Source organism: Stigmatopora argus, chromosome 18 (genome assembly GCF_051989625.1).
Source record: "Stigmatopora argus isolate UIUO_Sarg chromosome 18, RoL_Sarg_1.0, whole genome shotgun sequence".
NCBI classification, from domain to species: Eukaryota; Metazoa; Chordata; class Actinopteri; order Syngnathiformes; family Syngnathidae; genus Stigmatopora; species Stigmatopora argus.
In genome coordinates, this window is record NC_135404.1 from 9,158,550 (window position 1) to 9,181,284 (window position 22,735).

The following is a 22,735-nucleotide window of genomic DNA, read 5'->3' on the forward strand; positions in this document are numbered from 1 at the left end:
ACTTGCATACTTATGTTGAAAAAAGTTATCGTTTCAATTTAGCAAAACCTGCCTAAATTATATCAATGTTTACCAACTCAACACTCTACGTATACTTAAGGCCGTTGTCTGGCTCGGCGTTAGCCTTCATACCGTTCACAGTTACAAAAGCAACCCTGAAACATACCACGAGTTCAGATAAATCCTCACTAATGCTTTCCCACTCAAATATTTTGGCTCAAGTCAAAACAGACACGTACTGATAAATGAATCTCTCCTTGAATGTTGACCTTAGGTCAGTGCGACGAAGCAATTTCTATCTTGTATTTCAGCAGAAGAATCAGCAAAGATTTTAAAATACTATCATAAGTTGTTAACTTGCCACAGAAAATAAAATTAGAAGAACTCCAAACCCACCTGTAACATATAGAATAAATGTGCATACATTATGCCACTGACGCCAATAGGTTTGAATGAAGGTCCATTCGCTGCCACTCTCCCTGTTCTAATGGATTGGACATCTACAAGCGATAAACTCAATTTATGGCAGAAAGAAAAAAGCCGGAATTTCATGTCTCTCGTTCTCAATGGCACAGAGTTACATTTTTTAAGTGATGTAGTATATGTAACAGGATCAATCCAGTACGATGTAAAACAAATCAAATAGTCTTTAGTAGTTTAGTTCTTTAGTTGTGACATCTAGTGGTTGGAAGAGTAAACTACATTAACAGAAAAAGTAAATTTTAACTGGTTGCGATTGCTCTTAACATCCAGTAAAGGGCAGTGTGCTCTTCAGCAACCCTAACAGTATTCCAAGGGGAATTCAATGCCCACCCCCAATGTACTTCATAGTGAGAGTTAGGGGAGGCTTTAAGTCATTTGGACTACAAAACCTGAGAGGAGGACAACTTGATGTTTTTTGGGGGGCACTCTGATGTGTATTGGCGGGGTGCACGCATGCAGGCAGAAGGATGGATGCGGTTTGGATGTGCTTTTGGATCTTATTGGGAATAAGAGAAGCATATGGTAGGCTCCAGTTTTGTTTTGATATTTGATTGGTTTTGACTTTTATGAGAAATACAGCTTATGCTGGCTCCTGTGCAAGAGAAACTAGTTACTATTCTAAAACATAATGAATTGGCATTGCTTCATTTGTGCTATCCTAGATGTTTTAATAATTATGATTTAATAAGTAATTACTGTATATTTTTTGCCTATATTGTGATGGCAACTTGTTGGTCCATTATGAATGTGTAAAAGCGGTAGTGTAATGGATAGATGGATATTAGTATTGTAATATGATAAAAAAAACATCAACATTCCAATTAGAAAAGGTTGCAAACTTGCATTTAACATTGACATATTCATACTGTATAACTTTATCACTTTATTACATAAACATTTTAAAGCCCATTGTAAAGAAATGATGTGCATGTGTAACGATCCATCAAGGCATTACTAAAAAGTGTCCAGAATATCTGCCCTTTTTTGAATAATAATAGAATGATAATGTCATATCTTCACGATGATCTAGGATCAAATGTCTGCACCTCCAGGGGTGCAAGCACATGTAAGCAGTGTCTGGCCGTGCACCCCAGCTGCGCATGGTGCGTCCAAGCGGTGGGTAGCTTCAAGTCCAGTAATAATAGTCTGATTGAAATTGTAAATGATGATAAACTTTGACTGATCTGCTAGGAATTTGGTCACGGTGAGGCTAGCTCATCCCGCTGTGACCGGAAAGCCAACTTGCTGGCCGCGGGGTGCGCTCCTTCGGCCGTGGAGTCTCCAAACAGCCGAATGCAGGTGATAGAAGACCGGCCCCTTAGTAAAAAGGCGGCAGGGGCCACGCAGGATGTGACCCAGATCAAGCCCCAGAAACTCCACATTACTCTCAGGCCTGGTGAGATATCAGGGTTGTTTTGGTTCTTGAGCTTTGTTGCATTAGTGATATGCATTTGTGTCCATTTCCCAAGATGATGCCAAGCGATTTACCGTAAAAGTGCGCCAGGTGGAGGACTACCCGGTGGACCTCTACTACCTCATGGATCTTTCCTACTCCATGAACGATGATCTCTATCGCTTAAGGACACTGGGAAAAGGCCTGGCCGAGGCCATGAACCGCACCACCAGCAACCTACGCATGGGTTTTGGAGCCTTTGTGGACAAACCCATTTCCCCTTACATGTACATCTCTCCCAAGGAGGCTGTCAAGAACCCTTGTTACAGGTACAGGGAGTAAATATTTATGTTTACTGATTATGGAGGGCATGTTTTATGTTCTTGAGGACACCTTCAGGGCTTACATAAAAGCTTAAAATTGCTGTGAAATACTAGCGAAACAAAACGAAATTTTGCACACAGATCCAGAATGACAGAAATGACTTAATAATAATAATAATAACATTAGATCTTTATCAGTATATTCCTCTCTCCGCTGGCATGGCCCCGCCCACAAAAAATGTCCAAACAGGAGATGTCAAACCCAGAATGAGCTGCGTGCATGCTATACATACATACCTGTCAACCTCTGCCGATAACTGCCCTTATAAATGATTATGATTCCCCTTACAAACCCCCAAAAAACCTTACAAACACCGTACGAGTCGTACGGTGTTTGTAAGGTTTTTGGGGGGTTTGTAAGGGGAATCATAATCATTTATAAGGGCAGTTATCGGCAGAGGTTGACAGGTATGTACATAGGGTTTCCAATCTTTAGGTATGAGCAAGTTCATCACTTGAAATCTATCAAATGGTAAAAACAGATAGATTTGAGTATCAAATTTATGTATACATGTCAAATTAGTGCAGTAATTTTATTTTTTTAACCATTTCATACAACTTTTAAGGAGTGTCAAAGCACTAGTTATCAGTTTGGGGTGAATCTTTATCTGCAGGATGGTCTCTCAGTCAATAGCTAATCACAAATAGGCTTCACTTTGTATACTATTTGTCACATTTTCATTTGGCGCTTCAGTGGAATTCTGTTTGACGGACAGCATAAACACCACCTGCCGACCCCAGTTTGGCTACAAGCACGTTCTGTCGCTGACAGATAAAGTCAGCCGCTTCACAGAGGAAGTCAGAAAGCAGATGGTATCCAGGAACCGGGACGCTCCCGAGGGAGGCTTTGATGCCATCCTCCAGGCAGCTGTTTGTAAGGTGGCTAGATCACTCTCCATTTTATTTTCTTATCCTACCTGTTTGATGCATAAAATCTCCTCTACCAGGAGCAGATTGGCTGGCGTCCTGGGGCATCCCACCTCCTGATTTTTACCTCTGATGCCAAGACGCACATGGCTTTAGACGGTCGCCTCGCTGGACTTGTGCAGCCCAATGATGGACGCTGTCACCTCAACTCCGCCAATATGTACAGCATGTCTACCATCATGGTTAGAGAGCATCGTGCGTGTGTGTGTTAGTCTCTCACACTATAGTAAAAATGGATGAATGGTGCTAAATAAGGCCAATATTCCCATTTTACGTTTCAACAGGATTACCCATCCCTTGCTCTCATCACGGAGAAGATGTCAGAGAACAACATTAACCTTATTTTTGCTGTCACCAATCCTGTGGTTTCTTTGTACCAGGTCAGCACTTTATGACTGCAATGTGAACGCGCCAAACATTTTGTGGTTGTGAAATATTTAGCAATTATAGGCAAATTTATGGATGGAAAACCAGTTACGGATAGCTCAGTGTCCAGTCGTATTGCTTCCATTTCCTCATGAAAATTTTTATCAGTATTATCGTTCTCAAATTTTATTAAATGTTCTAAAATCAAGAAGTATAGTCCTTGACACATATGCAAACTGAGAAGAATCCCTGCTCTGACCGGTCTGTTATTACTTAATCCCGAACATGCAGCGTGTTCTTCCAAACCTCACTGGCTTCGAAAAGACATTTTTGAACGCCGCACCAGAGAGATGGAAATTATCAAATTTATCACCCGTTCAAAGTGTTCTGACTCAGCGAGTTTGAGTTAAAGACAAAAGTGAAAGGAGTTAAGAGAATAGCATGCTGCAAAATAATATGGTACATATCCAGTGAATGATTGCGTTTCAGCACCGTTGACGGCGATAAGACATCCATTCCATTTGGACTGGAAAGAATGTTCATAGCCAGCCTTTCCCAGTTCAAGTGGATTGAAGGGTGTATCGTGGCCGTGTGCGGTCGATTGTTCACCGGTCTTTTGGTCGCCGTCTTTTGCTCGCCGGTCTTATGGTCGCCCGGACCGCGACAACGGGCGACCAAAAGACCGGCGACCAAAAGACCGACGACCAAAAGACCGGCGACAAAACAAGGTAAAACAACACGGTCTACGCATCAATAAAAGCCAACAATTGCCATGAGCAGTTTCACTGAGCCGACGTGTGAGTGTATGAGTTTGTATGTACATGCGTTGTCCCTTTAAGAAGCTACGTCAGTCAGGGTCTTAACAAGTTCTCCAACAAAAAAACAATAAAAGTACGGGAAATTTGGAGGGTATTTTTAGCCTAATAATGACTAGGGCATTAAGTAGGACTAAATAGTCATTCGCAGTTTGTATTTAGGGAATTTGAGCAACGATTTAAATGGTAATTATCAATAACCTTCCGGGCGACCAAAAGATCGGCGACCAAAAGACCAGCGACCAATCGACCGTGTACCATCATGGCAACCAATCTATTAACTTTTTTTTTACTTAAAGTCATTAGTGTTTTGACTACTTATGCCCAATGTGTTTGTCCTTCCATGTTATTTTTGTAGAACTACAGCGAGCTCATTCCCGGCACCACGGTGGGAACACTGTCCAACGACTCTGGCAATGTTATTCAACTCATTTTAAAGGCTTACGCTGTAAGTGCTACTTGTTCGCACAGGAAACACATTTGTGGCTGTAGAATTGCACTGCTTTGTAGACTTGCACTGGAAGCATGTATGATTCATAGAGACGCTTGGTCAAATTCTTTGACGGAACACCATAACATCACCGCGTATGTCAGAGTCTGCGGTGACTTTTTGGGGGGTCTTTTGTACATTCCCTGTAAATAACACCTCCCTTTTTTGCTCTAAATGTGCTTCAGAAAATCCGTTCCAAAGTTGAGCTGGAGCTCCTGGGCGTCCCGGAGGAACTGTCCCTCTCGTTTAATGCCACGTGTTTGAATGGAGAAGTCATCCCGGGCCTCAAGTCATGCTCTGGACTCAAGATAGGAGACACGGTAAGTCCAAGGCATTATTAAAATGCAACTCCAGGAAATGTATTCATCTAACATCTGTTGACATATATGGAATTCTCTGCAGTCTAGCAGTATTTCAGACCACAGACATGTTGGCTGTGTTCACAATCATTCCATAGGCAATATACTATAGTGCCTTAGCGAGTGTGTTTACCATTTTCAATGTGTATTGCTCATCCCCTATATCGAATGGTAAAATCCAGTGGAGCAGTGGCTCAGTGTTGATCAGAATTTGTCGTTATTTTAAAAAAAAGCACATGATTACTTAAACCACAATAAAACGACGATTTGAGAATATATAGTCATCTATATAAAATTCTGGACGATGATTACACAGTTTGCCGTCTCTCGTATTTTAGAATGTTAGTACGTATAAATCTTACCATGTCAGTTAGTTCCTTTTTTAAAAGCACAACCTTCCTGGAATTAATCTATTCTTTGTTTGTTCCTGTTTTTCATCTTTTCCTCCTCTTTAAATTTGGCTTCTTCTCCTTCTCAACACCTCATATGACATTTGTTGGGCTCCACACATCTTTCTCTGAGCCTCAATTTCTCCTTATATGGTCGTCCCTCCACACGCCGTCGCTGCCCGCTTTTGGACCCGTACCAGATTTTGATGTAATCCCGAATGAATGATTACGAAAGTGCATCTGGAAGCATTCCTAATGTTACTTCCTGATAACATGAGGCTGTCCCAGTGCCTTTGACAGCGCTTGATATACAATCCATGGGAAATGGATTGACCTTCAAGCGCCGTCATTAGTAGCCATGGAATAAACTCTGTGAAAAAACTGATTTTTCTGCCAATGCTTGCCAGGTATCTTTCAGCGTAGAGGCCCGAGCTCGAGCCTGCCCTAAACAAAAGAAGAAGAAAACCTTCATCATCAAACCAGTGGGTTTCAAAGACTCGCTTTCCATCACGGTCAGCATTGAGTGCGACTGCAAATGCCAGAACAAGGCTCAAGCCAACAGCTCCAAATGTCACCATGGAAACGGCACCTTCCAATGCGGCATTTGCGCGTGCCACCCGGGGCGCCTGGGCCCGCACTGCGAGTGCGCCGAGGGCGACTACAGCCCGTCCGAGCAGGACCGCTGCACGGTGTCCGGCGCGTCTGCCGTGTGCAGCGGTCGTGGCGATTGCGTGTGCGGCCAGTGTGTGTGCCACAGCAACGACTTTGGTAAAGTGTGGGGAAAGCTGTGCGAGTGTGATGACTTCAATTGCCTTCGCTACAAAGGAGAACTCTGTTCTGGTATGTACGTACTTTTTTTTTACAATGATCATCTGTCCATTTTTCATTGCCTTCACTTTTTCCGATTTGGGTTTCTGCCAATTGCTGTCATTTCTAAATTCTCAGGTTTCCAGCCAAGTTTGAGACCCCAGTAGATAGATAACTGTAATGTGAAAACACCCTACATTTAATTTAACTCACAATTTTTTTGTGCTTCATGCTGATGCTGATTTTTCAAGAAAGCCATACTAAACAATTGTAGCTATGTTTGGTATTGTAGGGCAGTTTTTTGTGCCAAAGGATGATAATGAGTGTGCTTTAAAAAAAAAAAGTAAAATGCTCAAAATCAAAAATTCTACCTTGCCAAATCAGGTTTTTTAAATTTCCTTGTCTTGGAAAATCCACTCATGCATGCGTCTCAAAAGTATGAGTTGGCAGTCATTATTACCACATATACTGACTTAGTACAGACCTCATCTGGGAAAAATTACAAGCAAAAACACTTCTCCTCTAAACCAGAGACATGGGCTTCATTCACAATAAACACTTGGAGTGTGATGACGATTTGTGCTCCAAAAAAATGAGTTCTAAAAATTTAAAGTTTAATCTCAAAGGCAAAATGAAGAAAAGTAGAGTCTGTGTTTCAGTCAGTGAGAACTATGACATCATTCTCATGCCTGAGTGAGTCAAGTGGGGATTTTTTTGGGGGTGTTGGATGGGCGTTCGTTACAATGAATGGTTTGTTATAAGATGCTATCAGTAAATTTCCTTGTTCTTGTTTGCAATGTATTCCAACGTTTTTACAATGTAGGGTAGAAAAGCAATTGAATAGTGTCAATAGGATCTCTATTTAAGGAGATTAATAGTTTAAACAAGTCTGCCACAAAGTATCCCTAACACTTTCTTTGTTAAGTCATTTACAATATACAAAACATCAAAATAAAAGTCTCCTTTCCACTTCTATATCACATTGCATCTCAACATTTTAATGATATGTTTAGCTTTGATCCCCAAGGCCTACACATAAACAATGTATTCTCCCAGTAGACAGCCTAACATGAAAATACCTTTGTGTTTAGTCATGAGCCCAGAGTAGGGTAATGACGCTAAAAATAAAGCCATGTTTGGGCTTAAAAAGGGGGCAGAACGGAGGTTTTGCTGCCTTAAATGTCTGAAGAACTATTTTCACAAATACCTAAGTGGTGCTGTGGTGATTATTGCAGATCATTTGATCGTGGTGACTGAAGCCTCAATGTTTTCCATGCCATTGTCTAGTAGACAGCTGGGAAAAAGATGACCGAAATAAAAGCTGACCAGACACCACAGGGGATGTTTTTGTAAAGTTGTGGAACATGAAAGGAAAATAACATTCACATTGTGGCCTTTACTCATTATAGAAACCATGAGAAGTACTAACATGATGTGGCTTCTTTGTCACAATTTCATGTGTCATAACTCATTTATTGCCAGTGGCGGCAATGGATGTCCATATCTATTCGAACTTGGAGGGCCGAAAATCGTGGATTTAATAAATAGTTAGTAATAAAACATTTATATAAACTAAAATTCATAATTTTGTTGTACAGGCCACGGCGAATGCAACTGCGGCTTCTGCCAGTGCGACCCTGATTGGCAGGGAGAAAACTGCAACTGCTCCACACGAACCGACACCTGCATGTCGCACCTGGGCTTGCTGTGTAGTGGGCGGGGCCAATGTGTGTGCGGCACCTGCGAGTGCACCCAGCCTGGAGCATACGGGGCCACCTGCGACAAGTGCCCCACCTGTCCTGATGCTTGTACCATGAAAAAGTACTAAGGAATACTCTAATTTCTGTAAATCCACTTTGGGAATTTACTAATTGTGTGTTTACGTGTATGGTTTAATGGCAGGGAATGTGTGGAGTGTAAACATTTCAAGAGAGGCAAGCAGTTTGAGGACAACACATGTGCTCGCATATGTAAGGATGAGATTGAGCTCATGGAGGAATTAGGTGAGACATCTTGTCATTAAAAAAAAGGAAGTACAATGTATCATTAAATGTAACAAGCGACATTTAAATGTGTTGCCCAGTCCTTCATGACAAGAACGCGGTCAACTGCACCTACAAGGATGAGAACGACTGTGTGCAACATTTCCAGTACTATGAAGATGCGAGTGGAAAGTCCATATTATATGTTGTCAAGGAGCCAGGTAATAATTGCATTCATTGGACAATTGCTTCATTAACACATTCGCTGCCATTCTTTTTTTTCATGAACGCTTTGGAGGGGATAGTCAATGGCAGTCAATGATTTTAAAATGTACTAATTCATGTGCGCATTCCATGTAAAAAATAATCAAAAAATATTATTAATTGATTATTATTATTATTATTTATTACCGGTACATTCATTTCATTAAGACCTTGATGGCATGAACGGGCAATGGAGAAATACCATAGGCTACATTTGTAGCTAGGGCATATGTTTCTTTTTTTTTTGTGAAATATAATCAGTCAAGTGTTGTTTTATAGTTTATATGAATATACCAAAATTATAAAAGCAACCATTTATAATAATATATGGAATATAAAATAAAATACAGCCTAGATTTGACATTTTTGACAATACATTTTGAAAAATAATATAGATTCAATGCAGTTCAACTGATGAATGCCAGCCTCCCAGTTGAACTGGTTTGGACATCTATTGTCGTCGATGCCAATGAGTTGAAATGAGGCTCCAGTTCACATGGGACCCTGATGATAAAAAGCTAAATAGAAAATTAATGGATAGACAAGTAGATAATTTACTTATCCAGAAATGATTTTGTTAATAAACTGATGAAGCGTCCCACATGCTAAGTTACCGTACATGTTTGTCATCTGCTTTTTGGGTGGTGGAGTAGCGGGAAAGGGGCAGTCTTTATGGGCCCCCATAGCCTAGAGAGAAAGTCTGTCTTCGGGTCGTTTGCCTCTAATGAATGCGTGCGTCTAATTTGCACTCCACGTTTGAAACAGGGAAGTACGCCAACATTTACCTTGAGGACTTTTGCCCCCTGCTGAGGCAAAGTGGGTTGTAAAACATCTCAGACTAGGTCCTGTGGGAGCTGCTGACTCCACATTAAAAGTGTTAAGCAAGCAAAATGAAGCGCAAAGCAGACATGAAAGTGAGGACCCTAGTTCGAGTTACTTTAACACTACAAAATGATTCATCAGATTTAAAATAAAGATGTTTTGTGCAGCGAAGGGGGAAAACGAGACAGGAAACAAAGCAAAAATAAAAGCACAGGAAGTAGAGCTTTGATGCCACTTGTAAAAACTGGCCTCTGCCTCAGGGTCTTAGAGTACTTTACATATAAGGCTTGATATGGAGGCGAGAAGTAAAACAAAAGCATCCATCTTTGCCTTTTACTGTCAGTTTTAAGCGTTCCACTTCACACCGCACAACTAATAATATTAGAAATCTTCTTTAGACTGTCCTGAAGGGCCGGACGTTTTGGTGGTGCTGCTTTCTGTGGCGGGGGCCATCCTATTCCTGGGGTTGGCCACACTGCTCATCTGGAAGCTGCTGATCACTATTCATGACAGGCGGGAGTTTGCTAAATTTGAGGAAGAGCGAGCACGAGCAAAATGGGACACGGTGAGTCAAATATTCAGATATTTAATTGCAGTGTACGCTTGGAGTTTGGTCACATGACGGAACGTCCACAGATAGTGGAAATAACGCTTGACAGTGAGGTGGTGATTGTAATTTCCGTCGACAGCAAAGCAAGGGCAGAAAAGTGCCAGCGGTGAAAAAGGGCTCTTATGGGGCCACACACACATGCTGTATCTGGGTGTCTTTTTATTATTTGCCTGGCCTGCTGTTAATTCCAAGACTACAAAAGGCAGCCAGCGGAAGGCTTGGCTTTAAATGAACCAACCTTGCGTGCCTTTTCCTGGTAATAAGCTTCTGTGTGGTTCCTGCTCAACCACAACAATTCATTTCAAAATGCTCCTTTTTTTTCAAAGTTAAAATGAAAACCACACTCTCATTAGTTAAAGCATTTCCTACCTTTGGTGGGGACTTAACCTGATGATCAATATACAGTATGAAATATGTATTTTTCACCAATAGGGGCACAACCCTCTTTACAAAGGGGCCACATCCACCTTCACAAACATCACATACAGAGGAAAAGAATGACGATGGCTGGGAAAACTTCAAGGATGAAAACTGACTTCCACTGTGGGAAGGAACAGACTCATGTGCAGGTGTCTACTGTCACAAGGAAATTAATATGAAGAATTATTGTTATTTTGTAAATATGTATAAAAGACTAGAAGGATCTTGATCAGAAATTTGTCTCAAAATGACACTGTGGCTTTAATAAATGTTGTTTTCTGTGACTGCACAGTTCCTGATTTATATGAGAACTCTGAAAAAATACTGTACAATAGTAATTCCCACTACCTGGGATTGTCTCAAACCAACCAAGGTGGATTAGCTTGACCTGGGAATCTACACAGTAATATTTAGGAAGTACATCTGTATTTTCACTGATATTATGCCAGCAAGTTAAAAATCACTTGGGCAATAATGGTATACTGTTATACAAATTTAATATTACACTCTACTGCCAATTCCTGGACATAGAATGCAACTGCAATGTTGTTGGATACACGAGTTCCACCCATTCATTTCTGGGGAAAATGTAATTTCATTATGTATAGATGTTTTTAAATGTAGTTTGTTCTAGTTTTTCCCTTCAAGGATTAAAATCATTACATTTTTAATTAGAGCTGCAATCATCCATGCATATTTCTGGGAATACCACATTACAAAGGAGGTGCTGAAGGACAGCAACAATTTTTGGGGGCGTGGGGACTGACCATAAGAAAAACAGGGTGAGTGCACACATTCCGATCATACCAGTCCACAGACAAAAGTTTACGATTCATTTATTTTCCGTACTGCTTATCAGCACAGGGGTCGTGGGGGGTGCTGGAGGTCCCAGGCAACTAGGGGCACCACACTCACATTCATACCTAGGGGTTTTTCTTGTAGTATGTGTCAGAAATAGTGCCAAAGAACAACTCGGCTTTATTTAACTAAGTCAAATAAAGTTCCAGTCATAAATTTAAGCCCCACCCACAAGGCCACAGGTGATCACAGGTGACCCCACTCACCCATCCCAATGTTATTACTTGAAATTGAACTATAGAAACAGTTTAAAAAGCACAAGTATAGTTTTAATTTAAGGTGTTTGTGTAATCATATCATGCAAATTTACGTATTTATTTTAATGTTAAAAAAGTGAATAATGTCACAATAAAAAACTCATCTCTGTGTTTACTGTATTTTAATGGTTGTTTTATGATGGAGTGCTAAAGATGTCAAAGATCTTAAAATAAAACAACACAACTAACTTATTGAGTGTAATATTGTGAAAGAGGAGTAGTTTTCCAAGGTCAAGTTATTATTTCTTCATCGGTGAAGTGAGCAGTGGTTAACCGGAGAGAGGCACCCTCGAGCTCCTCGGGAATCCCAGCGTCGACTCTCTCTACGGGGCTCGTCACCTATTGTTAGGCGCTTGGTCATGACCTCAACTTCGCTCCTTATAAAAGAAAATCGCTTTTAAGCACCACAGAGCAGATATTTCAAAAAACTACGCGGTGATGTGACCAGGGATTATCGAGGTGCAGGAGGAGGGAGTGTGGGGCACCAGGGGACGTCAAGACGGCTTCCGGCCAGGTCTTAGCCGTGTCGAGGCATCGAGTCGTGGAGGAAACCCCGAGGATCACGGCCTCTTGCCCGGATGACACCGGCGGCCACCGGCCACACTGCACATCACAGCTAGCGTTCGCTAGGCTAACCACTGTCTTCCGAGGACTGGAAGTAAACGTAGCAAATGGCTTGTCGGCTTTATTCATTGCAACGTGCGTGTGGGACTTGTTAGTGGGTTTTTTCCGCCATCGGAGTGAGACCGCTGTGCTGCTCTGCTTTGGGCCGTGATTGACAGTTAAGAGCTAAAGGCACCCCCAGGTGAGTCCAACTGGATGGCTAATGCTAACGTGGAGTAGTTGCGGTTTATCTCGTTAAAACATGACATGACACTTGACGATGACTATAATCTGCATAGCGTCTACAATCAATTGTTGAACTTTCTGCCAAGTGATCTTCAAACCTCGGACACTTTCCCCGAGTTTTTCGGAGATGTTAATTAGCATGCTAAATTGCATTACTGTACCAATGTACTGTAGAGCTACTGGCTAACGTTTGCCTAAACCAGCTTGTCATCGAAGTCTGTCACTATGCTTTTACAGTATGCGTCATTTAAAGAGTGTTTAATTGCTTGGTTTATCCATTGGAATTTACAAGGGTTGTCACGTAAGGATAGATGTTTCTGATTATTTGATTAATAATCAATAGTTAAGTCTCGATCGTTGTCTACTGATTAGTTATTCAATATACCACGTGAATTACCAGCTAATGTCTAGTTTTAAACATAGCATTTTATTCATCCTTGTATTGATCGTGGTATTCATATTTTCAGTGAAGGTTAATTTTCAGATCCATTGATTATAAAAAGTCTATGCATGTCCAAATGCTATTGTTTTGTGTGATCTAACAAAGTAAGACCAAAATAATTTCAAAGCCTTCTCCCCAACTGTCATCTGTAATCAGTTATAGAGTGGAAATAAAAATAAAAAGAACTAAAAATTAATCAGCCTGTGTTGAAGTGGTGCCACCGTTTACCCCAAATGAAAACAACTAAGTCAAGCGCTTACTGTTAAGTCTATTGCAAAGACCGGCTGGTCTCCACTGTAGGAGTGATGGCTCCCATGCTAATGATCTAGTCCCTTTTGAATCAATGAGCTGAGCCTTTCCACAGTTGCCATACCAAATAATTGGCACTTAGTCTAAAACGTTACACAATTGGTCAGATGGCACTGGATGGGCAAGTTCTGCAAGTTGCTGACTTGGAAACCGAATGGAATTGCGCACTTATGTAAACATTTCTTTTTACAAGGCACGATGGAAGGACTTCACAGCCAGGCTTTGAGCTTGGACCCTCGCAGGCAGGAACTGCTCGAAGCTCGCTTCACTGGAGTGGGCGTGGCCAAGGTGAGTGAACTAAAAGTCTTTCAAACGATGTTCAAATTCCAGCAAAGTATGCAACACAACTAGCTTGATATATTGCATTATACAAGCACTTTTTTTGTGACACACAGAGGTACACAGACAAGCCACATATAGATGCATAACTCCAGCATGTAGAATAACACTCATCTGTTATGTTCTAAGTATAAAAAGCAGATGACTAATGGATCTAATGTCTTGTGTTCTGCTTTTCAGATCAACAGTGAATCATCCAGTCAGTCTCTTTGCAGTGTTGGTTCCCTCAGCGACAAGGAAATGGAGGTGACTTTAAAATCACAGATAACCGATGGTTTGTCTTTCATAATTAACCCCCCCAAAAGTGACTTATAAAAAGGGTTGGCTTTCATCAATTACATAACCAATTACTGTATATCCTGTAACACACTAGGAATACACTCTAGTCCAAGGGTGTCAGACTCGGGTTGGTTCGCGGGCCGCTTTAACGTCAACCTGATTTCACGTGGGGCGGACCATTTTAGATATAATATTTAGATTTTTTTTAATAAATGGGTTAAAATCCCTGAATATTCATTTTTTTAATAGATCTAAAACAATGTTTATTTTAGCTTTTTTATATATATTTCGATTTTACAAAATGATTTTTGAACTAAAAACACAGAAAAAAATGATTAAAAAATTACAATTATTGATTTAAAAGGGGGAAAATCAGGAAATTTATTATACATCTATACTCTTCATTTTAATTTGATCCTAAAACAAAGTCGGCACTCATGATTTACTTTCCCGGGCCACACAAAATGATGCAGCGGGCCAGATTTGGCCCCCGGGCCGCCACTTTGACACTTGTGCTCTATACTATTGACCACCATTTAATTGTGACAGTTCAGAATGGAATGGAAGTTCATCGCCATCAATGACATTGAAACATCATCATTACCTGCCACATTTTTGATCCGGGCAAACCCTGCACAAGGTTGACAATGTTTTACTAACGTTTGCTTTCAGACACTGGAGAAGAAAGCCGAGCACAGAAGCAGGAAGAGAAAGGGAGATGTTTGTGACACTAGTAGTCTAGGTAAATGTTATATGCAAAAAATTAGTCACACACAAGAACAAGGTGTGCAATGTACTCAATAATTATTCAGCAATTATTTTGTTATCATGTACATTAAAAAATCCTTGAAGTTTGGCCATGTCTGCCGCTCATGTCAGTTTTATTTTGTTTGCAGGAAAGGGACGCGGAGTACACAAGACGAGTGATTATTTTGAGGTGAGCATAATTACTTATCTCACTCTCACCTTCAAACTCTGAACTCACGTTACCTCCTTTTAACACTTGCTATCTTCTTTCTTCATTTCTTTGCACACTTGCAAACGTACACTCGCTTTTTGGCCAGTTTGCCGGCAGCAGCGGTTCCGGCACTAGTCCGGCCCGCGGCATCCCCGTGCTGGTGCGCTGCTGCTCTTCCCAATACTCGCCTTCTAACCCTTCGGTGAGAGTTGACTTAGCATATTTGGACTGTTAGGGTTGGCGGTGATCATTTTTTTGCCAATTTAATGATAGACATCCAATCCATTTGAACTGGGTTCATTTTAAATGGCATGGGTGTCTGTTTTTGTCAATCACAGAGAAACTAAGTTAATATTGCAGAAGCTGACGTGAGTTAACCTGTGTAAAATATGTTTCAAAAAACTTGAGCAGTAATAAACAAATTATTTCCATTTCTTCTTCAGTCTTCTTTCTACTTGGTTTACTATGTATGTATATTGTTTTTTTTGTCCCTCCATGTTCTGATGTTACTACTGTCCAAAAAAGACTATTTTTTTTTCTCCAAATATCCTCCATCTTTGTTTTTTACCAGTTCCAGCAAAGCAGTCCTTCATCTGCAGGCTCCGCCCACACCGACTCATCATCATGCAGCTCTGTCAAGATGGCGCCCTCGCACTTGTGCGCCCACAAAGTCACCCAGGTGTCAAGACTACAATTTGGTCTGACGCCATGAAGGCCATTCAGAACATGACAAATGTGTTTTTGCTCTCAGTCTGAGCTGACATTGCTGAAGCTTACAGCACTGGAGAGGAACAAGAACTCTGACCTGGAGAAGAAAGAAGGAAGGATTGATGACCTGCTGAGAGTATGAAAAACATAATCCATCATGGCTCCAAAAAAAAAAGATGATGATGAATTGACATATGTCAATGTGGCAGGCTAACTGCGACCTGCGACGCCAAGTGGAAGAGCAGCAGAAGATGCTGGAGCGCTTCAAAGAGCGACTCAACAAGTGCGTCACCATGAGCAAAAAGCTCCTCATTGAAAAGGTATGTCTCCGGTACACGGTCGATTGGTCGCCGGTCTTTTGGTCGCCCGGAAAGTTATTGATAATTACCATTTAAATCGTTGCTCAAATTCCCTAAATACAAACTGCGAATTAGTATTTAGTCATACTTGATGCCCTAGTAATTATTAGGCTAAAGAAAAGCTCCAGATTTCCCGGACTTTTATTGTTTTTTTGTTGGAGAACTTGTTAAGACCCTGACTGACGTCGCTTCTTAAAGGGACAACTCATGTACATGCAAACTCTTAAACACTCACACGCAGGCTCAGTGAAACTGCTCATGGCCATTGTTGGCTTTTATTGATGTGTAGACCGTGTTGTTTTACCTTGTTTTGTCGCCGGTCTTTTGGTTGTCGGTCTTTTGGTTGTCGGTCTTTTGGTCGCCCGTTGTCGCGGTCCGGGTGACCAAAAGACCATGACTAAAAGACCACGACCAAAAGACCGGCGACCAAAACACCGGCGACCAATCAACCGCACACGATGTCTCCATAATACCATCTTGACCGAGACGAGGTGAACATCTCCCTTCCCCCCTCTCTCATTGGCAGTCGAAACACGAGAAGAGAACTTGCCGCGACAAAAGCATGCAGGATCGTCTACGTCTAGGCCACTTCACCACAGTTCGCCACGGCGCCTCCTTTACCGAACAGTGGGCCGACGGAGTCGCCTTCCAGAACCTCATCAAGTCAGTGCTTAATTGCCGAGGTTGCTTTTCTGTAGTACTTTTTCAAGCAGTTTGGTACTTTTTGGCCATTTTAGGCAACAGGAGCGTATCAACTCACAGCGCGAGGACATCGAGAGGCAAAGGAAGTTGCTGGGCAAAAGGAAACCGCCACCTGTGACTCAGATGCAGCCGCCTAGCACGGAGCACAACAAGCGAAAGAGCAGGAGCAACGGGCAGGAGAATGAAGCGTATGTGTTACATCCACGTTCATGCTCGTTTATGGGATTAGTAGATTATTTGGAGCACGCACTTGCGAAAATATGGTATGCATTGTTTCAATCGGACACCATTTCTTCTATTTTTTAGGCTGTCTCTCGCTGAGTATCACGAGCAAGAGGAGATATTCAAACTGCGCATTGGTCATCTAAAAAAGGTAATTTTCCTCCCGGATATATGATTCATTAAACGACTGTCAGGACTGGTAATAATTGCCTTGCATGCTTGCAGGAAGAAGCAGAGATCCAGACGGAGCTGGAACGTCTGGAGCGAGTCCGGAACCTGCACATCAGGGAGCTGAAAAGAATCCATAATGAGGACAATTCGCAGTATGTGTTGAATTTTGAGTCATCTCACCTTATTTTTTTGTGACACTGCCTAACATTAAAATGGCCTCGGTGTAGATTCAAGGACCACCCGACGCTTAACGATAGATATCTTCTGTTACATTTGCTTGGAAGAGGAGGCTTCAGTGAAGTTTACAAGGTTTGGTCACCACTTAATATTAAGAGATTCCATTAGATTTTGTCTTATGCAATTTTTCTGTGATTTTTTTTCTTTCCTGTCCCAGGCTTTAGATTTAACAGAGCAAAGATATGTTGCCGTTAAAATCCATCAGCTCAACAAGAACTGGCGTGAAGAGAAGAAGCAAAACTACCATAAGTGAGTTGGCAAAACTGAACTTAATACCATTATGTGGCACTGTACTGTTATGAAGTTTACAGCTATTGTTTTAAAAACTGACGCTATTTTTTGCGTTTTCAGGCACGCCTGTCGAGAGTACAGAATCCACAAAGAACTGGATCACCCTCGGATAGTCAAACTGTACGACTACTTCTCGCTAGATACCGACTCGTAAGTTCCTTTAATCAGTTGCTGTGGTTGTTGAACATAGCAAACTCAAAATGTGTTTCATCTAATGAAATGTTTAGGGATTGAGCCTGGCAATTGTATTTCATTTCAAATCAATCAAAAGCCTTTATTGTCATCATACATAGCTGCGTATAACGAAATTGTTGGTGCTACTCCAAGCTTTCCAAAGTGTGTTTTCCCCGTAAAAAAAAAAAACATAAATAGTAGTATAAAAGTATAAAAAAGTCACATCCCGGCTAGGTGAATTCTAAAATATTGCACAGAATTTGAAAATATTGCACAGATTCTAAAAAATTGCATTGATTCTAAAATATTGCACAGATTTCTAAGATAAGATCAAACTTGTTCTTTATTGTTTAAAATGATTGGCACAGGTTCTGTACTGTGCTGGAGTACTGCGAAGGCAATGACCTGGACTTCTACTTGAAGCAAAATAAGCTAATGACGGAAAAGGAGGGGCGCTCTGTCGTCATGCAGATCGTCAATGCGCTCAAGTACCTCAATCAGATCCGGCCGCCCATCATCCACTACGACCTCAAGCCAGGTATTAAATATTCATAATTAATCACGCACTTTTGCTACAGCCAGTCATCATTTTTACCATTACAGGAAACATCCTGTTGGTAAATGGCACCGCTTGCGGTGAGATTAAAATCACTGATTTCGGCCTGTCCAAGATCATGGACGATGACAGCTACAGTCCGGTGGACGGCATGGAGCTGACCTCGCAGGGGGCGGGCACCTACTGGTACCGTGCTTTGACGCCACACAAAGTTAGCCCTGCGATCGGATTGAAAGACGCGTGTCGTGTTACTTTCAGGTACCTTCCCCCAGAGTGCTTTGTGGTCGGTAAGGAGCCTCCGAAAATATCCAACAAAGTTGACGTTTGGTCACTTGGGGTCATCTTCTATCAGAGCTTGTATGGACGAAAGGTAATAGACCAATGGAATGTCGTCCAATCTCAAGAATGTATATTTATAGGAATAACTGGTTCCTGAAAAAAAAAATTGTAGGAGTTTTTTTATTCAGTTGCAAAAAATGTAAATGTGCTTGTATTATTTTATGGAAGTGTACATTTGAAATATTTTAACCCTTTATAGGGGACTCATTTAGACTATGACATTGTAAAATAATAAGATTTCCGTTACCTTCAGCCATTTGGTCACAACCAATCCCAGCAGGACATCCTCCAAGAGAACACCATACTCAAAGCTACCGAGGTGCAGTTCCCCCCAAAACCTGTTGTCACCCCAGAAGCAAAGGTATGACACACCCACACCCGCATACGGAGTTCCCAACATGAATCCCGTCGCTTTGCCTTCCCAGACATTCATCCGTCGCTGCCTGGCTTACCACAAGGAAGATCGCGTAGACGTACTCCAGTTATCGCAGGAACCTTACCTAATGCCCGCTATCCGCAAGACCCTCGGCGGCGCAGGTGGCAACGCCGGGGCACCGCCCGTCCCCACGCCTTTCCCCTCCACTTCCAGCTGCTACGGGAACAGTGCCTCCAACTGAAGTCCCGCATGTCCAACGTCGGGTGTCGTCGTCGTCGTCCAAGATGAAGGTCGCGCGTATGCATGCACGAATGCTACGACTCATTTTTAGGGGCTTTTTAAAGCAGCGTTTCCCAACCTTTTGAATTGTGCCTGTCACTATACGCCATTGGCACAGATAGATGAATAAACATATATTAATTCTAGACGGTAAGTGAAATTAGATCATTTGGCAGGGTTGGGATGCACTGCTACAAATGTCACAAATTTGCACAAGTGACACGCATCTGTTCTGTGGAAGTTTTGTTGAAATTATGGCTTGAAATATATTTTCAGCAGGCATTGCAAGTATTAACTCCCCCTGCATAGACTTTTATTGGAAGGGCTCCCACTGCAGTGACTGAAGACCAAAGCATAGAAAGGGGGAGGTGTGATTATCTTCTATATTAACTGGAAACTGTCAGTTGCTTATTTGAATTTGAAATATCCCACCCACCAACTGGGAGTGAATGATTGATTCAGTGCCATTGACGTCGTAGTCTGTCAACGGCAGTAAATGAGTTGAGAAGCGGGGAATTTATGAGTGAATGAGTGTTGTGAAGAAAAATAAATCCATGGAAGTAATTATAGTATGTAACCAATAAAAGACATATTTGGTTACCCAATTTGCCCCAGGAGAGATTTGTGCTACAGAAATACAAATGTTCATGGGTTAGGAGATTGTGTCATGTTAGTTTAATCCATTATGACCAGCTAGCATATTCAAAACATGATTAGTTTAACATTCATCCGTGTTTAGAAATCACAATGGACAATCCATGTTTGGCTTTATACTTGTAGAAGTCCATGAATAGGCTGCTACTTTATTAATCTAACCGCAGTTATAGTATCAGCTTTCAGTGCAATTTGTAAATCCTTTCTTTTGGATCCAGTAAATTTATATTGGAAGTTCTGGCAATTCATGCTCAAAACTGGGAACTACCTTTGTAAGTGGGTCTTCAACTTTGTTGATACAAGTGTATGTTTCAGGGACGTTCACATTCAAGTCTCAAGGGAAGAGTGACGGTCGGTCCAAAGCATATAAGGTACACTTTCTCCAACTGTTCCAATGTTTTTTCTTTCTTTTATCTGTTGTAGAACTGTGAGGTGACCCAAGCGAGCCCCCATTTGAGGTTGGTGAGCATAAACTTGAGCGCTTTAGTCCACTGCTCTTCCGAGTTGAACTGTGTCTTGATAGAGTAGGAGCCACCGCTTCCACCCGTGTCTTCAATCTTGCCCTTCTCCACGTCCATCCTGACATCACACCATGTGCAAGTACATAGTTGCCATAATTAGTTCTCCCTATATTTTGATAGAGCCTCAATAGGTGTTACGATTCTTACCTGTATGGAAGACAGAAGCCAGTGTCGCCTTTTTCCACCTCATCTTTAAATTGTTGCACGCAGTCCAGGAAGGCTACCATCGCGTGGTCGAACTTATTGTCCCAGAAGAACCTCAGGCCGCCTGAGCAGTACAACGGAAGTTCCTGGGATAAAAAAAAGGGAAAGTACAGTGTAAAATTGAAGGAGGAATCCAAATAATCTTCATTACCTTTGACTTATCTGTTAGGGACTCCAAGTAGGAATGGTTTCCATATGGCACAAGGCGGTATCTGAGTTGAGAAAACAAGTTTCGGTTAAGTAACTCATTTGCCAAAGGATTAAAGTTAAATTATAAATTTGAAAACCTCTGGAAACGTAGCCCCATCTTGTTAGCCAACGCATGCAAAAGCAACACTGTCTGACCCCAGGCCGCATTGATCTCATGCCATTCCACAGGAACGCTGGGAAGTCGACCCAATCGGAAGTTGTTGATCGTGCCAAATTGCCCACTGTGCCTGGATATTGAAAAACAACATGTTACTAGACCCTCAACATCTAAATGGGAACTTGGCTGTACCACAGTGGCTACCAGATGTGAAAAGTGGCGTTGAAGACGTTGGTTTTCTTGAGTCGATCCAGCTGAATCTGACAGTAACGCATCTGGTTGTCGACGCTCTTCAGCTCGTCATCTAGTTCCAGCTGTTGGCGTTTGAACTCACTGTACTCCTTCTGGTATCTGACACACACAAAAATTGTAACACCTATTAGAAAAATGGATTGTCACGATTGATCGACAACAATTTTGGTCACTCACTGCAGCTCCTCCGTCTCCAGTTGTTGGGCCTGCGCTCGACTCTGCGTCAGTTCCTGGGCCACGCCCGCTCGCTGCTCCTCCACAGCCTCCAGCTCTTGCACCAACGCCGTTTCCTCCTCCTTCAGATGCTGCAGCTCGCTCAAGAGCGTCTCCTCGTCCTCCACCGGCAGCTGCGACAGGAGCTCCAGACACTGCCTGAACACATGGCATGAAAGATGTATTCAGTCAAAATCTCTCTGCGCCATATCCTCCATTTGACTCACTTGTAATTCTGACATTCATTCTCGGTGATGTTAAGCTGCGTATCCAGGTGGTCCAGCAAAGTGTCGGTACATTCCTCACACAGCGGGTGGTCCACATCAGTCTGACCAGACATGATGTCAAACAGGTCACTCGTCACCTGCAACAAAAATGACATTTTTTATAACACATACCATATATATGCATTGTTGTGTATCTGTTGCATATTTTCAAGCAATGCTACCTTAAGTCTGCGGCTTAAATTTTCCATGGTCCCACCATCAGATGCATCTCCTATCAACGTGAAGCTGTTGGCACTCTCCGTGGACATCATCCTGCGGGCACGGACAACTTTGACAAATAGATCTATAGCAGCCAATGATATATTTTCACATCAAACACTCACCGTGCTGGTGGGATGTATTTCCTTGACACACCATCTTGCTTGTTTTCTACAAAGGTCTCCTGAATATTTCCCCCCAGTGTTAATGATTCTAACAGACAAGGCAGGAAACTTAATATATTTACCTCTGTTGTAGAGTCTCCTTCAGCACAATCTGCCTGTTTGCTGGGTGTGACAGTCACCAATGGAGCTGAAAGAGGACATGCAACATAGTATGAAAGTCATTCCAAAATTGGATGACATTTGATGACATACCAATCAGTTCATGGATGGTGACCCGGTCCAGGACATTAAAGGACGTGTCCAGTTTGAGGGGCTGGCAGCATCGTTGACAAACAAAACTAACTTGCATCGTTGTGCTCGTCTTAGAGCCCTCCATCACTTCAAGTACAAAAATCCAAAAAAACCATCAAGTGTGCGAAATCACTATGTATTTCAAGCTGCGTTTATCACACTAGCCTGCGTCAAAGTTAGCTTGTTGCTGGCAGCGATATGCTAGTATGTTAAGATATGATGTTACCTTAAACGCGATCTACTGTCAAATAATACACGCATGTGGAAATCACTTCATTAAATGTGTGGAGGGCACACAATCGAAATAATACATGGAAATTATCTTTAAACAATTCTCGTGACTGTCGTTTTTCCTTTTCGCTTCCGTGTTGATGTTTACTAATTTCTTCTTCGTGAAGAAATTCGCGTGATCAAACATGAGAGCCCAGTAGTGCCCTCTGCGTATTGGTGGAAAACCACAATCAAACT

General features: G+C 41.9%; 3 protein-coding genes across 5 annotated transcripts; 2 read left to right on the top strand and 1 right to left on the bottom strand.

Moving 5' to 3' along the window:
* The first annotated feature begins 881 nt into the window (after positions 1 to 881).
* On the top strand, positions 882 to 10,799 carry itgb3b (integrin beta 3b). Of its 2 annotated transcripts, none has more exons than XM_077626499.1 (15): positions 882 to 1,005; positions 1,514 to 1,599; positions 1,675 to 1,879; positions 1,953 to 2,205; positions 2,976 to 3,138; positions 3,207 to 3,368; positions 3,471 to 3,566; positions 4,726 to 4,815; positions 5,043 to 5,177; positions 6,013 to 6,445; positions 8,011 to 8,233; positions 8,315 to 8,415; positions 8,496 to 8,615; positions 9,879 to 10,045; positions 10,523 to 10,799. In XM_077626499.1, the coding sequence occupies exons 1-15, from the start codon at positions 951 to 953 to the stop codon at positions 10,589 to 10,591; spliced, it is 2,358 nt and encodes a 785-aa protein (XP_077482625.1). In that variant the 5' UTR covers positions 882 to 950; the 3' UTR covers positions 10,592 to 10,799. The 2 variants fall into 2 exon arrangements, with proteins under 2 accessions (XP_077482625.1, XP_077482626.1); XM_077626500.1 differs by having other exon boundaries at positions 980 to 1,005; positions 1,514 to 1,586.
* A 1,072-nt stretch (positions 10,800 to 11,871) lies between these two features.
* On the top strand, positions 11,872 to 19,820 carry LOC144092528 (serine/threonine-protein kinase tousled-like 2). The gene is made up of 21 exons (XM_077625386.1): positions 11,872 to 12,430; positions 13,419 to 13,513; positions 13,745 to 13,810; positions 14,516 to 14,585; positions 14,740 to 14,780; positions 14,908 to 15,003; positions 15,373 to 15,480; positions 15,553 to 15,645; positions 15,719 to 15,829; positions 16,395 to 16,531; positions 16,606 to 16,758; positions 16,877 to 16,943; positions 17,018 to 17,115; positions 17,191 to 17,272; positions 17,358 to 17,449; positions 17,552 to 17,641; positions 18,034 to 18,203; positions 18,269 to 18,407; positions 18,480 to 18,591; positions 18,814 to 18,921; positions 18,986 to 19,820. Exons 2-21 carry the CDS (start codon positions 13,424 to 13,426, stop codon positions 19,175 to 19,177), a joined length of 2,115 nt encoding a protein of 704 aa, XP_077481512.1. The 5' UTR covers positions 11,872 to 12,430; positions 13,419 to 13,423; the 3' UTR covers positions 19,178 to 19,820.
* Positions 19,821 to 19,867: 47 nt separating this feature from the next.
* becn1 (beclin 1, autophagy related) lies at positions 19,868 to 22,721 on the bottom strand. 2 transcript variants are annotated; one of them, XM_077625385.1, is made up of 12 exons: positions 22,494 to 22,720; positions 22,229 to 22,354; positions 22,099 to 22,163; positions 21,977 to 22,035; positions 21,815 to 21,905; positions 21,594 to 21,730; positions 21,331 to 21,525; positions 21,106 to 21,252; positions 20,882 to 21,031; positions 20,746 to 20,806; positions 20,538 to 20,680; positions 19,868 to 20,448 (listed from the first exon to the last, which is right to left on the bottom strand). In XM_077625385.1, exons 2-12 carry the CDS (start codon positions 22,350 to 22,352, stop codon positions 20,280 to 20,282), a joined length of 1,341 nt encoding a protein of 446 aa, XP_077481511.1. In that variant the 5' UTR covers positions 22,353 to 22,354; positions 22,494 to 22,720; the 3' UTR covers positions 19,868 to 20,279. The 2 variants fall into 2 exon arrangements, with proteins under 2 accessions (XP_077481511.1, XP_077481510.1); XM_077625384.1 differs by having other exon boundaries at positions 22,229 to 22,721.
* Positions 22,722 to 22,735: the final 14 nt, after the last annotated feature.

Coding starts and splice junctions, on each gene's coding strand:
- itgb3b (XM_077626499.1), top strand. CDS start 951: ATGGATGCGGTTTGGATGTGCTTTTGGATCTTATTGGGAATAAGAGAA. Junction 1,880..1,952: donor CCACATTACTCTCAGGCCTG/GTGAGATATCAG, acceptor CCATTTCCCAAG/ATGATGCCAAGCGATTTACC. Junction 10,046..10,522: donor CACGAGCAAAATGGGACACG/GTGAGTCAAATA, acceptor TTTCACCAATAG/GGGCACAACCCTCTTTACAA.
- LOC144092528 (XM_077625386.1), top strand. CDS start 13,424: ATGGAAGGACTTCACAGCCAGGCTTTGAGCTTGGACCCTCGCAGGCAG. Junction 17,450..17,551: donor AAGAAGCAAAACTACCATAA/GTGAGTTGGCAA, acceptor TTGCGTTTTCAG/GCACGCCTGTCGAGAGTACA. Junction 18,204..18,268: donor CCACTACGACCTCAAGCCAG/GTATTAAATATT, acceptor TTACCATTACAG/GAAACATCCTGTTGGTAAAT.
- becn1 (XM_077625384.1), bottom strand. CDS start 22,352: ATGGAGGGCTCTAAGACGAGCACAACGATGCAAGTTAGTTTTGTTTGT. Junction 21,731..21,814: donor ATTTAAGCCGCAGACTTAAG/GTAGCATTGCTT, acceptor TTTTTGTTGCAG/GTGACGAGTGACCTGTTTGA. Junction 20,449..20,537: donor GGCTTCTGTCTTCCATACAG/GTAAGAATCGTA, acceptor GTGTGATGTCAG/GATGGACGTGGAGAAGGGCA.